Below are 15,961 nucleotides of genomic sequence, written 5' to 3' on the forward strand. Positions count from 1 at the left end.
TTCGTTCGAACTGTTCTCTGTCACCTTGTGTACCTTTCTGTACTTTTCCTGCGGTGACTTTTTGTTGCTGGTCTTCTTTCCTGACCGGCATACTTTAGCTATGTGACCAAGCCTGCCACATTTTCTGCATTCCTGATTTTTGAACCAGCACTGGTTCTGATCGTGTGTTGTCTTTCCACAACGATAACATTTTACTGTACTCAAGACCATTTGATTGGTGCTGAGTTCCGGTGACCGTAGCTGCATTTCCACAGTGCCTCTCGCTGCGGCTTCGTGCGATGCTGCAATAGTGACAGCTTTATCAAGCGTAAGCTCATTCTCCTCAAGCAGTCGCTTTTGTGTTCCTTCTTTTAACAATCCACACACAAATTTATCTCTCAGCGCATCTGCTAGTCCTGTTCCAAACTGACAGTACTTTGCTAGCTTACGCAGTTCAATTAAAAATTCAGCGTTGCTTTCGTCTTTCAGCTGCGTTCTTCTGTAAAATTTAAATCGTTCCACTATCATCAGCGGCGTGGGGTGTAAATGATCTTTCAGGACAGTAACAATATTCGTAAAAGTCTGATCCGTCGGTTTATTTGGTGATAGAAGGTGCTTCAATAGCCTGTATGTTTTCGCACCCATTGAGCTTAATAAGGTTAGTGCTTTCTCATCATTTGGTACCTTATTTGCTTTACAATACACTTCCATGCGTTCTACATACGTGGTCCAATCTTCGATATCGCTATCAAAGGTATTAATGCTCCCATGTTTAGGCATCCTTGCAATTTTTAAAAAAAAAAATTCTTTTTCTCAAAATGGTGGCTTCCCGCGCTTGTCTTCTTCCCCCGCCTACTAAAATGGCGGCTTCCCGCGCTTGGCGGTCTTTCCCGCGCTCGTCTTCTTCCCCCGCCAACTACAATGGCGGATTCCCGCGTTTGCCTTCTTCCCCCGCTGGCTGCAATGGCGATTGCCTTGCTGCTGCCGTTCTCGCCTCCCCAGCGGTTCTCACTCCCCGACGCTGCTTTGCCTCGCAGCCCCGCTTGCAGCCCGGTCCTTTACACCGGCTGCGTTTTAATTCTCCGCGGCTCTCGTGCCTTAAGCTTCTCAACTCCCCGACGCTGCTTTGCCTCGCAGCCCCGCTTGCAGCCCGGTCCTGTACACCGGCTGCGTTTGAGTTCTCCGCGGCTCTCGAGCCTTAAGCTGCCCCAGTCGCTGTGCCTCTCGGCCTCGATTGCAGCCCGGCCCTTTCTACCGGCCGTGGTCGAGCTCTCCGCCCTTATTCCTCCATTTTCCCTCCCCTACTCCACAGCCAACGCGGCCGACTTTCTGCTCGTGTCGCTGATCGGCTTACCCACCACCGTGGTAGAAGGGATGATCACTGCCTGTCGCTGATGGAGGGCTTCGTGGTCAGAATTCTTTTTCTTTTTAACCCGGGTTCTCGATGCCTCCCGTGCGATGGTGCTCAGCAGGATGATGAGGGCGGATGCCTCTTCTCGACGCCTGTTCTGAGGACGAAGCTGCCTTGGATGTAAAACTGCCGCAGGGTAAGATCGGACTCGTCGCCACTGTTGAGTCTGTGTGTCCCAGTTATGTTTAGGATCAATCACTGGACACAGACAACAAGAATAACTTTTAACAGGTCTTTACTATTCGGAGGTCAGGGCTGAACTGCCCAGCAAATCCTTACACAACACTTATATACCGGTGTGGTCACCACCGGTATTACAGTATACAGCAGCCAAGAGAAAGTAGTACATCTCTTAAAGTAGTTGGCCTAGAAATTGGGTTTTGGCTTAGCCAGGGCTTTGGCGCTAAGTCCCCTGCGCGCGCCAAAAATTCAGTGGCGCCGCGCCCAAACGGCTGCCGGCGCTACTGAAGGGTCTTAGCGCCTGGAAAAGGGCGCTAACTGCCGTTTCGCGCCGCAATTCTGGCGCTGCGGCACCCGATGCGGTGCGGCAGGCTGGGGAAGTGCAGGCCTCCTCCTTCCGTTAAGGAGGAGCTGCCTGCACCCGGCCGCGGCCCGCGCAAATCTGCTTAAAAATGAGCCCGGCACCTCGGACAAGTGCCGGGCTTGCATCTGTTCCGGGGGGGGGGGGAGAGAAGTCCGGGGAGGGAGCTGCGGGCAGGCGGCCGGCGGGAAAGCGGCCGGCCGCCGCGGGGCCTTTAATGCGCCGGCGCTAACTGCAGTAAGGCACCTCTGACAAAACGCTGGTTGCGGCTGCCACGGGCGAGGCGGCCGCAACTCAATTTCGGAGTTCGGGCGGGTTACCACGGCAACCGGGACGCTGCGCACACCGATGACGTCATCGGTGCCGGCGCAGCGCTACCGGAGCAACGCCGATTTAGGGCCCCAGGGAATTTCACTACTGGCCATAACTCCGGCGCAAGGCCCTCTAGCGCCTCAAATGAGGCGCTAAGGCTACTGAATTTTCAGCCGGTTCTCTTAAGGTGGAACAGGTTACATACACCACAAAAACCGGGGTCAAGCAAGGCTGTGTCATTGCACCAACACTCTTCTCAATCTTTCTTGCTGCAATACTTCATCTCAGCTCTAACAAGTTTCCCGCCGGAGTGGAGTAATCTACAGGAGGAACAGAAAATTGTTCAATCTCCGTTGCCTTCAGTCCAGAACCAAAATTATCCCAACCTGTGTTATTGTAGATCCCGCTTAGGACTCATTAGTCACCTTAGGACCCACAATATTGGAGTGGAAGCAAGTCATCCTCGACTCCGGGGGACTGCCTAAGAAGAAGGATGTTGAACACCACTTGGAAGAAGCACTGAGAGTAGCAAGGGCACAGAATGTACTCTGGGTGGGGGGCTTCAATGTCCATCACCAAGAGTGGCTCGGTCGCACCACTTCTGACCAAGCTGGCCAAGCCCTGAAGGACATAGCTGCCAGTCTGGGCCTGCGATAGGTGGTGAGAGAACCAACACGAGGGAAAAACCTACATGATCTCGTCCTTACCAATCTACCTGTCGCAGATGCATCTGTCCATGACAGCATTGGTAGCAGTGACCACCACACAGTCATTGTGGAGACAAAGTCCCATCTTCACACTGAGGACGCCCTCCATTGTATTGTGTGGCACTACCACCGTGCTAAATGAGATAGATTCAGAACACACCTAGCAGCTCAAAACTGGGCATCCTTGGGCCCTCAGCATCAGCAGAATTGTATTTCACCACAATCTGTAACCTCATGGCCCGGCATATCCCCCACTCGACCATTACCACCAAGTCAGGGGACCAACCCTGGTTCAATAAGGAGTGCAGGAGAGCATGCCAGGAGCAGCACCAGGAGTACCTAAAAATGCAGTGCCAACCTGGGTAAGCTGCAATACAGGATTACATGCGTGCTAAAAAGTGGAAGCAGCATGCTATAGACAGAGCTAAGCGATCCCACAATCAACGGATCAGATTAAAGCTCTGCAGTCCTGCCACATCCAGTCGTGAATGGTGGTGGACCATTAAACAACTAACGGGAGGAGGAGGCTCCATGAATATCCCCAATAATTCCATATTCAATTAGAGGGTGAGAAGGTTGGATCTCAAACAAGCGTGCTAAGCTTGAATAAAGGAGACTATGAAGGTATGAGAGCGGAATTGAGTAGAGTGGATTGGGAAAATAGATTAAAGGGTAAGACGATACATGATCAGTGGTGTACATTTTAGGAGTTATTTTACAACTTCCAAAAAATATATATTCCACTGAGAAGAAAAGGGTGTAAAAGAAAAGACAGCCATCCGTGGCTAAGTAAAGAAATTAAGGATAGTATTCGACTAAAAACAAGGGCATATAAGGTAGCCAAATCTAGTGGGAGGATAGAGGATTGGGATAACTTTAAAAGACAGCAAAAAATAACAAAAAGATTAATTAAGAAAGGGAAGATAGATTATGAAAGTAAATTAGCAAAAAATATAAAAACAGATAGTAAGAGTTTTTATAGTTATATAAAAAGAAAAAGGGTGGCTAAAGTAAATGTTGGTCCCTTGGAGGATGAGACCGGGAAATTAATGGTGGGAAATATGGAGATGGCAAAAACACTGAATGAATATTTTATATCAGTCTTTACAGTAGAAGACACTAAGAATATCCCAACACTGGACAAACAGGGGGCTATGGGGGGGAGGAGCTAAACACGATCAAAATCACTAAGGAAGTGGTACTCGGTAAAATAATGGGACTCAAGGCGGATAAATCACCTGGACCTGATGGCTTACATCCTAGGGTCTTGAGGGAAGTGGCGGTAGGGATTGTGGATGCATTGGTAATAATTTTCCAAAACTCCCTGGACTCAGCAAAGGTCCCGGCAGACTGGAAAACTGCTAATGTAACGCCCTTATTTAAAAAGGGCAGTAGACAGAAGGCTGGAAACTATAGACTGGTTAGCCTAACATCTGTGGTAGGTAAAATATTGCGGTCCATTATTAAGGAGAAAGTAACAGGACATTTGGATAATCATAATTTAATAGGACAAAGTCAGCATGGTTTTATGAAGGGGAAGTCATGTTTGACAAATTTGCTACAGTTCTTTGAGGAAGTAACATATAGGGTGGATAAAGGGGAACCAGTGGACGTAGTGTATTTAGACTTCCAAAAGGCATTTGACAAGGTGCCACACAGAAGAGTATTGCTTAAGATAAAAAATCACGGGATTGGGGGTAATATTCTGGCATGGATAGAGGATTGGCTATCTAACAGAAGGCAGAGAGTTGGGATAAATGGTTCATTCTCAGACTGGCAATCAGTAACTAGTGGTGTTCCACAGGGGTCAGTGCTGGGTCCCCAACTCTTTACAATCTATATTAACGATTTGGAGGAGGGGACCGAGTGTAACATATCAAAGTTTGCAGATGATACTAAGATGGGAGGGAAAGTAGTGAGTGAGGAGGACATAAAAAACCTGCAAGGGGACATAGACAGGCTAAGTAAGTGGGCAGAGATTTGGCAGATGGAATACAATACTGGAAAGTGTGAGGTTATGCACTTTGGCAGGAAAAATCGTAGAGCAAGTTATTATCTTAATGGCAAGAAACTGGAAAGTACTGAAGTACAAAGGGATCTGGGGGTCCTGGTGCACGAAACTCAAAAGGTTAGTGTGCAGGTGCAGCAAGTGATTAAGAAGGCCAATGGAATGTTGGCTTTCATTGCTAGGGGGATAGAATATAAAAATAGGGAGGTATTGCTTCAGTTGTACAAGGTATTGGTGAGACCCCACCTGGAATACTGCATACAGTTTTGGTGTCCATACTTAAGAAAGGACATACTTGCTCTCGAGTCAGTACAAAGAAGGTTCACTCGGTTAATCCCGGGGATGAGGGGATGGACATATGAGGAGAGGTTGAGTAGATTGGGACTCTACTCATTGGCGTTCAGAAGAATGAGAGGCGATCTTATTGAAACATATAAGATTGTGAAGGGGTTGGATCGGGTGGATGCGGGGAGGATGTTCCCGATGATGGGTGAAACTAGAACTAGGGGGCATAGTCTTAGAATAGGGGGCTGCTCTTTCAAGACTGAGATGAGGAGGAACTACTTCACTCAGAGGGTGGTAGGTCCATGGAATATGCTGCCCCAAAAAGCTGTAGAAGCTACATCATTACATAAATTTAAAACAGAAATAGACAGTTTCCTAGAAGTAAAGGGAATTAAGGGTTATGGGGAGCGGGCAGGAATTTGGACATGAGTCTAGGTTCGGATCGGTCATGGCCCTGTGGGTAGCGGAGCGGGCCCAGGGGCCGTGTAGCCTGATCCTGCTCCTATTTCGTGTGTCTAATTCTGTTAGATTCAGGAGATGGTTCTGTGATAGTGGATTGGCGGTTAGGATCAGATCAGCCATGATCTTATTGAATGGCGGAGCAGGCTCGAGGGGCCGATTGGCCTACTCCTGCTCCTATTTCTTATGTTCTTATGTTCTTATCCCCAATGATGGTGGAGCCCAGCACGTGAGTGCAAAAGACAAGGCTGAAGCGTTTGCAACCATCTTTAGCCAGAAGTGTCGAGTGGCTGATCCATATCGGCCTCCTTCTGAGGTCCCCACTATCATAGAAACCAGTCTTCAGCCAATTCGATTCACTCCACATGATATCAAGAAACGGCTGAGCGCATTGGATACAGCAAAGGCTGTGGGCCCCGACAGCATCCCGGCTGTTGTGCTGAAGATTTGTGCTCCAGAACTAGCCGTGCCTCTAGCCAAGCTGTTCCAGTACAGCTACAACACTGGCATCTATCTGACAATGTGGAAAACTGCCCAGCTATGTCCTGTCCACAAAAAGCAGGACAAATCCAATCCAGCCAATTACCGCTCCATCAGTCTACTCTCAATGATCAGCAAAGTGATGGAAGGTGACGTTGACAGTGCCATCAAGCAGCACTTACTCACCAATAACCTGCTCGCTGATGCCCAGTTTGGATTCTGCCAGAACCACTCAGCTCCAGACCTCATTACAGCCTTAGTCCAAACATGGACAAAAGAGCTGAATTCCAGAAGTGAGGTGAGAGTGACTGCCCTTGACATCAAGGCAGCATTTGACCGAGTGTGGCATCAAGGAGCCCTAGTAAAACTGAAGTGAACGAGAATCAGGGGGAAAACTCGCCACTGGCTGGAGTCATACCTAACACAAAGGAAGATAGTTGTGGTGGTTGGAGGTCAATCATCATAGCCCCAGGACATTGCTGCAGGAGTTCCTCAGGGCAGTGTCCGAGGCCCAACCATCTTCAGCTGCTTCATCAATGACCTTCTCTCCACCATAAGATCAAAAGTGGGGATGTTTGCTGATGACTGCACGGTGTTTAGAGCCATTTGCATCTCCACAGATAATGAAGCAGTCCATGCCCGCATGCAGCAAGACTTAGACGACATTCAGGCTTGGACTGATAAGTGGCAGATAACATTCATGCTACACAAGTGCCAGGCAATGACTACCTCCAGCAAGCGAGCATCTAACCACCACCCCTTGACATTCAACGGCATTACCATCACCGAATCCCCCACCATCAATATCCCAGGGATCACCATTGACCAGAAACTTAACTGGACCAGCCACATAAATACTGTGGCAACAAGAGCAGTTCAGAGGCTAGGTATTCTGCGGCGAGTGTCTCAGCTCCTGACTCCCCAAAGCCTTTCCACCATCTACAAGGCACAAGTGATGGAATACTCTCCACTTGCCTGGATGAGTGCAGTTCCAACAACACTCAAGAAGCTCAACACAATCCAAGACAAAGCAACCCGCTTGATTGGCACCCCATCTACCACCTTAAACATTCACTCCCTCCACCACCGGCGTACCGTGGCTGCAGTGTGTACCATCTACAAGATGCACTGCAGCAACTCACCAAGGCTTCTTCAGCAGCACCTCCCAAACCTGTGACCTCTACCACCTAGAAGGACAAGGGCAGCAGGCGCATGGGAGCACCACCACCTCCAAGTTCCCCTCCAAGTCACACAGCATCCTGACTTGGAAATATATCACCGATCCTTCATTGTCGCTGGGTCAAAATCCTGGAACTCCCTACCTAACAGCACTGTGGGAGTACCTTCACCATACGGACTGCAGCGGTTCAAGAAGGCAGCTCACCACCACCTTCTCAAGGGCAATTAGAGATGGGCAATAAATGCTGGCCTTGCCAGCGACGCCCACATCCCATGAATGAATAAAATAAAACTTAGCCACACAGTAGCTAAGCTTTCAAATAGGCTGCTTCTGTCCCAGCAGTTGATTCTGCCACAAAACAACAACAACTTGTATTTGTATAGCACCTTTAACGTAGTAAAACATCCCAAAACTCCCCACTGAGGTGGTAATCCACGTACAATATTATTGAAAACCATTGAGTTGGTATAAAAAGGATAGAAATTACTGTCACCGATGTTATTGTATATAAATGCTTCACAATTTGTAACAAATTCCTCTCTCAGGGGGCATAGATTAATTGGTAGAAGGATTAGAGGGGAGTTGAGGAGAACTTTTTTCACCCAGAGGGTGGTGGGGGGTCTGGAACTCACTGCCTGAAAGGGCGGTAGAGGCAGAAACCCTCATCACATTTAAAAAGTACTTGGATATGCACTTGAAGTGCCGTAACATACAGGGCTACGCACCAAGAGCTGGAAAGTGGGATTAGGCTGGATAGCTCTTTGTCGGCCGGCACAGACACGATGGGCCGAATGGCCTCCTTCTATGCCGCAAACTTCTATGATTCTCCAATGGAGGCTTTAACCTATTTATGTTATTAAAAAAAGCAGTTTGATTAAAGTGTGTTACACATTTATACAATTACATCTGCAACAGTAATTCCTCCCCTAAAATCTTTAAAAGGATAACTGGAAATTAAGTATTAAAATAAACAAACTAAGGGACACGGTGAGTAGTGAGCAGCTTCACATCTCAATGACTAACTTCTCCTCTTGGAAACAATGAGGGTGAGAGACTGTAGTCTAGAAATTACTGATTTGTTTTATTGTTCTCACAAAGCGGGTGACTCTGGCCCATCCCGAGCTGTCCCGAGTAGGTGTTGGTGGGCATTGTGCTTCCACAATGTTATTATTCTGCTTTATAACTGCGTGGCTTGCTAGGCTGCTTCAGCAGGCATTGAGGGACTGAAGTCACATGTAGGCCAGAGGCAGCAGCTTCCCTTCCCTGAAGGACATTCATTAACCATTTTGGTTGTTACAATTATCCAGCAACTTAATAATCATTTTTTTCTGGTGCTAGGCCACCAGATTTATTGAATTCACTTTCACAATTTAACATGCTGGGATTTGAACTCTCAACTGCCAATTACTAGTCCAGTAACTACTAGGTTACCATAACCATGTAGTATCAGTGAGAAAATGCTTAACACGTTTGTACAACATTCCTCTGTCCACTATTTCAGAAGAAGCATTAACCCATTTAAAATAATCGGTGGCTAAATTGTGGATTTTCTGGTGACGTACCGATGAAACATGGAGCTGGCAGCAGATGGAACAGCTCCCTGGCAGCAGGAGCTTGGGAGCCTGGAAGTTAAATTTAGAATAATTCCAAGTGAAAAACATGAACACTTGCCATGTGTCCAGCAGATTATGCTACATTATCTCAATTAATAATTCGGGATCCAGTTGAGATGCCGTGCTCTTGAATCTGAGTCCTGAAAGGCACGAATCTGGCATTATTGGGATGACCAGTACAATTTGATCACTCCCCGTACTTTAATTTATAAGACAAGTTTTTATTTTATTTTATATTTCATTAATAAGGCAACTATTTTATTTTTTAAATGTGTCTTTTTTTTACTGTTACATTCAACTACATACATTTAAAGGGCACATGATGAGCTCTTCCATAATACTGGCAGAGATGAAATTTCACTTTGTCTCAGTGGGGGTGAGTTTCCTCGGGGCTTCTCTTGCTCTACCGCCATAACTTCAGCGAAACCCCGCTTTTGCGCATAAACGGGATTTCCGCCGGAATTACAGCAACGTAGCAGGGGAAGTCCGAGAAAATTCGCCCCCAATGTCTCCATTCTATTTGCATTTTAATGTAGATGCAGGATCTCTCGTTTAAATATCTGAAAATAATACTCCACGCCAGATTTTTCACATACAGTATAAGTTTCAGAACAGAACAAGGCTGTCAAGCAACAGGAGAGAAATACATGACCATAAATCTTTCTCTTGTAGCAGTGCTTCTGTACATACGTAGATGGGTGTGAGTCATTACAAAAGTATGTGAGGAGAAGGTTTGAGCGCTCGCGGACAGTTTTATTCTGATGCGGCCTCAAGACAGTTCTGATTAAGGTTAACCCCGAAAGGTTGATTTGTCTGATCTTTCTATAGATGCTGACTGAGTTGCTGTGTGTTTGCAGCATTTTCTGTTTTCTGATTCAGATTTCCAGCATCTGCAGTTTTTTGTTTTTTGTTTAGACTAGAAGTTTAAGTCTTGCAGTGCTGACAAATAAGAACATAAGAATTAGGAGCAGGAGTAGGTCATACAGCCCCTCGAGCCTGCTCCGCCATTCAATAAGATCATGGCTGATCTTCAACCTCAACTCCACTTTCCCGCCCGATCTGCATATCCCTTGATTCACCTAGAGTCAAAAATCTATCTATCTCAGCCTTGAATATACTCAGTTCAGTTCAGTTCAGTTCAGTTCAGTTCAAATGCTTTATTGGCATGAAAGTTTACAGAGAACCATATTGCCAAAGCTTACATAGCAAAAAGGTACAGTTTTCCAACATTCTGTAGGTGTCAATCGATTTGACATTTGTTGGGTATATACAATATTACTTTTAAACAATATTAATTTTAAACAGTCTTTCTACTTCATTTGGTACGTTCAATATTAATCAGCATCCACAGTCCTCTGGGGCAATTCCAAAGATTCATAACCCTCTGAATGAAGAAATTCCTCCTCATCTCAGTCTTAAATGGCCGATCCCTTATCCTGAGACTATGCCCCCTAGTTCTAGACTCTACAGCCAGGGGAAACAACCTCTCAGCATCTACCCTGTCAAACCCCTTCAGAATCTTACATGTTTCAATGAGATCACCTCTCATTCTTCTAAACTCCAGAGAGTATAGGCCCAACCTGCTTAATCGCTGGATTGAGTGGACATTCAAATGCTGACTATCAGCATGCAATGGAGATAATTGGCTTGGTGCGTCATTATGCTAAGACTTTAGCCATCAAGAGATAAATGTTGTATATTGTTTTGCTCTATAAACTCAATAGTGCCTTTAACTGCTAGCAGATGGTGGAAACAGAGAGTTGGCAGGCAGAAGACAAAGGACAAATGCAGGCAGAAGAGGAGAGACGATGGCAGAAGGAAGAACAGCAAAGGTTGACGTGGGAGCAAGCGGAGACACTGGGCCCTAAAAAAGATGAGAATGGACAACAGGAAAACTGGGATGAAACTGAGAGAAACAAATTGGAGAAATGGCACTGGCAGGAGACTGAACAACTGGGATCTGCAGAGCAAAAGTATGTATTTGTAAAGTATTAAGTTTCACAAACCCTCATATCTATAGCTCTGAACAGTAATTACAGTACAGCAAATTTCTCATTATTGCTGTCATAGTAGTATAGAAGGCACATTTTTAATTTTGTAATATTTAATATTATTCCTAATAAATCATTGTCTATTAGGCACTAAGAGGTCAAATGATATATTTTTTAATTTGTCCACTCTTTGACATACCAATCATCTAGAGCCTTTCAGACACAGCCCAAAACCAAATCAGAAAAGAATCTGTTGATACGAAAGGTGAAACATTTTTGGACTGTTTCTGGTGTGGTCTCACTCGATGGATTGGAGACCAGTGAGCCCAACATGTGGCACACCTAATTTCCTGATTATTAAAATTACGTCTCATAACTTTTTAATGAATAGATAATGAGGAGCGCTTCAGATTGAGACTGCTGGGGCTGGATTCTCATTGGGAAGACGGGTTGGCGCCGGGGGCTCCGATGAGGGCGGGAAACTTGGGAGAATGGGTTTCCCGCAGGCCCTGCCGACTTTAATGGCAGGGCCTAATTTGCATCTGAAGCCTCTGTTTCCCACCCGCAGCCAGCCAGATGGAAAGACTGGCTGGCTACGGGCGGGTAGACCTGTGGCACTAGGCCGCACAGAGGAGGGAGGGAGGTCGCGGGTGGGGGCTGGTACCAGCCTCCGGAAGATCGGGAGGGGGAGGGAAGATCGGGGCCAGCCACAGAAAGATCGGCGGGGGGGTGGGGAGGTGGAGGGAAGGGAAGATCGAGGCCGGAGGATCGGGGATGAGGGGAAGCTCGGGGGCAGCCACCGGAGGATCAGGGGGTGGGGGGGGAGGGCGAATCGGGGCTGGCCTCAGCATCATCAGTGGGGGGGGCCTCATGAGGGGGTCTCCAACCGTGGGGGGTGGGTTCAGCAGGGACCCTGGATCCAGGAGGTAAGTGTAAAGACAGTTACAGCCTGGATGGAGCAGTCCTCGCCTTGCTGTAACTGCCGGGTTTTATGAAATGTGTAAAACCCGACCATCTGCAGTTATAAACAAAATGGATGTTAAAGAAGAAGCTTCCAGCCTCATTATAATATTTAAATTGATGCCCCATCTCCTGGCAGCAGGTTGGCTGCCCGCCTCCCGTCCCGCATCCGTTAAAACCGGAAGTGGTTGGGTTGGAAGCGGGTTCAGGTCAGAATTCTAATTTTTAACAATTTAACTAACCCCACGTTCCAAATCCACCCTTTTGTTAGGTTAAAATCCACCCCCCCCCCCCGATCTCTGTGCCTGATTATTCAATCTGTGCTGCTATTGAGTGGGACTCTACAGCAGGTGTGGAGTCTCTGAAAGTTTACTGATTGGAAAATGAAGAAAGCAGCAAATCAGGCGTGCTGACTGATTCTCCAATCCGTGCTCTCATTGAGCAGGGCTGCATGCTATGAGTGAAGTCTCGGAAAATTCACCCCTTTAAGAATTGTTCAATGTTGAAGATTGAAGACAGAAAATAATCCCATCGTAGCATTTTGATCAAATAATCATGGTTGCATAAAAGTCTTACACCGGAAATTATTAAAAGATGAGTAGAGTAAAAATCTTCCCTGTCTGCAGGTCACAATTTTACTTTGACAGTGTTATACCTGCTGAATGTTTTATGCTGATACTGGATGCCCAAAGTATTCTAACTTGCAATGTGAAATGAGCTTGGGCAGTCGCAACCAATTCATAGTGGGCTTGGGCCCGCTATGGAAAATTGCCCCAAATTCAGCACTGTTTGGGAATCTCACTCAGAGAGACTACAGGATGGCTACTGTAGAAAATATAAAATGTCACTCTGGTAAAGTAGAGGGTGCTCTTCTGAGATTGGAACTGAGGGACATTGCTGGGGCAAAATAAAGAAAATTTTACACTAACTGTATTATACCTGATGAATGTCTTATGCTGATACTGGATGCCCAAAGTATTCCAACTCCCAGTTCTAACATTCCTTCTCTCGACGAGCCCAAAAATTTACTATTTCTTTAAGTCTTAAAAGGATGACAATTAAGTAAGTATTTTGGAGGTTTACAGTTTGCCAGCACAATAGTGCCCCCATGAACACTGGCTGGTGTTCAATGGCTATTGATGAACAACAGTGTGGTGGGCCCTCTTCTGGTCAGAACTGAAATGTGTTTGTTTAGAGTTAGAAGCATTATTGCTATTGTCTGGTGCCTAACTCTCAAAATGAGCAATGTAAAATACTTAAGGGTACCACGTGCAAATATTTTGATCTCCTATTACCTAATTGACAATGATCCATCAATAGGAGGGAAGCCTCAGGCTACAGGACGATATAGGGCTGGAGCGCTTCAGCTATGAAGAGAGACTGGACAGGCTGGGGTTGTTTTCCTTAGAGCAGAGAAGTCTGAGGGGGGACCTGATTGAGGTGTACAAATTTATGAGGGGCATAGATAGGGGAGATAGAAAGGAACTTTTCCCCTTAGTAGAGGGGTCAATAACCAGGGGGCATAGTTTCAAGATAAGGGGCAAGAGGTTTAGAGGGGATTTGAGGAAAAACTTTTTCACCCAGAGGGTGGTTGGAATCTGGAACTCACTGCCTGAAAGGGTGGTAGAGGCAGGAACCCTCACAACATTCAAGAAGCATTTAGATGAGCACTTGAAACGCCATAGCATACAAGGCTACGGACCAAGTGCTGGAAAATGGGATTAGAATAGACAGGGCTTGATGGCCGACGTGGACATGATGGGCCGAAGGGCCTCTTTCTGTGCTGTATAACTCTATGGGGGAAAAATTCAGTATCGCCCCGTTTGGGGCGCGATTATTGGCTGTGCGCAAAGTTTAGCGCCTGGCGCTAATTATCGCCTCCGACAGCAAACTTGGCTTTTATCGCCCCTGGAGGTGATTGGAGCGCTAAATCAGGTACGTCACACCTATCTTAAGGCGCAAAGGCCGAGGAGCGAGGCGCTACCTCAGAGCGCTGGCAAAGCAAGGAAGGGCAAATCAAAATAAACCTGCAAAGTGCTGCTCAGTACTCAAAACTCCTTCACACAGCGTTGAATCTCTCCAGAAGTCTCTCTCTCTCTCTCTCAGAATGCGTGGTGCAAACATGTCACCGACAAAAAAAGGCAGGAAGCGGTCGCCTTTAAATAGCGCTCCCCTAGTCCCTTCCTGACAACATAACACTCCCCTCAACCTGTCGTTGCTAGCGGCAGGCGGTAAGGCAGGGGGCACCACTCAATATCCAGTCCGGGGTGCTAATGGGGCATTGCGCACTCGACTGACGTCACAATCTGCCGGCGCAGGAGATCGTGGCGGTAGTGTTTAGCGCCGCTGCAAAATGTCTAGTTAATTTCGCGAGCGGCGCAAACATCGCCGCGCCCGGGCGCTAGTTGCTTTGCGCCCTATTAGCGCCCTCTTAAGGCGCTAACGGGAGGTGCAAACAACTGAATTTTTCCCCCTATGACTCTATGGGCTCGATTTTCATCGGGCCGTTGAGGCGGGATTGGAGGCGTGTGGGGGGTTATAATTGCAAAAACTGGCGGGCGGGCCCAACCCCGCCTCCATCCCGCCTCCAAGCAATTTTCATTAAATCGTGTCTACTGGTCCCGTCTCCGTCCCACCTCCAAGAGGTGGGATAGGCCGTTAAGGCCCTTAACAAGCATTAAATTGCCTCTATAATGCCATTTTGATAGGCCTTGGTGATTTTAACCCTTTTCCGACGTGAAGCACGCCTGTTCTGAAACACGACGGTGAAACCTGGCGGTAGCACAATTGGATTGCTGACTATTAGCTGCAGCTCCACCATTAAATAGGATATTTGATCAGCCATCATTTGCAGATGGCTGGACTTTGTTGTCTCAGGTCTGGGGTAACTTTTAGAAGGTAAAACCACAGCTGTGGAAGTTTGGAGCCTGACACCCATCTCCAGTGTGACTTCCTGGGAAACACCTCTCGCCATCTTCACTGAGCACTTCCTCAACTGAGGCATATACCAAGTAATCCTAAGCCCTCAATGTGGAAGTCCCATTCGCGAAATGACATATGCCACAACTACAGCAGTAGCCATCAGATTTTTTATTTACAGTAATCATCTGATGGCTTTTTAACGTAAAACATCAAATTTCACCCAAGTGACTACCCTTGTGACTATTTGTGCAGTATCTTTCTCTTACGCGTGCTCCTATGTGGTGCTTCCCCTGTGGCTTCAGCAGATGTGGAGGCCCCTTGCTCAGTTTCTTGCTGCTCCTGTCTCGTCACCTTTGGCGGGCGTCCTCTGGGGTTGCAAACCTGTGAGGGCTCGTCAACAGTCTGCTGCTCCTGCGGCTGTGCCGGGGTTGAGACGCCGATCTCAGATGGGTGTGACTCTGGTGGGACTCTGACCGAGGGCTCTGCAGTGGCATGGAAGTGTGAGCGCTTGGAGAGGAGCCCCCACTTCCTTGATGTCTGCCACCAACTTCCCTCTCATGAGTCAGGACCCCCTCAGCACTTGCAAGTGGCTTGAGAGCACCTTGCTGCACATCAGGGGGGCCATGGGGACCTGTATCTGCACTGGCAGTCCTACTCAGAAGGCCTTCCATGAAGGTCTGGTTTCTCTGTTCAAAAGATGACCATCGCTCCTCTAGAGATGTCATTCTATTCAGAACACTCATCATGTTTTCTGCACTCTGGCAACTTATCACCTCCATGGAGGTTGCCACCCTTTCCATGGTGATGCATTCATGCGCCAATGACTCCACAAAGGCTCTGCTTATGTTCGCAATGGACTCCTCCATTCGCTCCACACTCGCAGCGACCCTGGAGACAAAACCTGCCAGAGACTCCTGCATCTGTTCCTGGAGTTCCAGCACCGCTGATCTTATGGATGGACCCAGAGGCAGAGGGTCGACATGCAGCTGAGCCAAGCTGGCAGACTCCTGCGCCCTCCGACTAGGACTCTCCACTGCTGTCCCTGTCTCCACAATCTGCTGATGCTCACTTGTGAGCTGTGATACACCAGGTGACAACACTACTCTATCTCGC

At 47.3% G+C, this 15,961-nt stretch overlaps 1 protein-coding gene across 13 annotated transcripts in view; it reads left to right on the forward strand.

The window, feature by feature from the left end:
- The window catches only part of LOC147123222 (LIM and calponin homology domains-containing protein 1-like), a 637,194-nt gene that overhangs the window by 602,763 nt on the left and 18,470 nt on the right, over window positions 1–15,961 (forward strand). For 12 of the 13 annotated variants that reach the window (XM_085969236.1, XM_085969219.1, XM_085969256.1 and 9 more), the window contains one exon: window positions 10,719–10,948. In XM_085969236.1, the coding sequence (XP_085825362.1) occupies window positions 10,719–10,948 (230 nt within the window). Of the gene's footprint in view, window positions 1–10,699; window positions 10,949–15,961 lie in introns of those variants that run through there. The other variant, XM_085969296.1, reaches the window with a different exon arrangement.

This window comes from Somniosus microcephalus, chromosome 2, assembly GCF_052327205.1.
Source record: "Somniosus microcephalus isolate GS21.2 chromosome 2, FLI_Smic_1.0, whole genome shotgun sequence".
Lineage (NCBI taxonomy): Eukaryota > Metazoa > Chordata > Chondrichthyes > Squaliformes > Somniosidae > Somniosus > Somniosus microcephalus.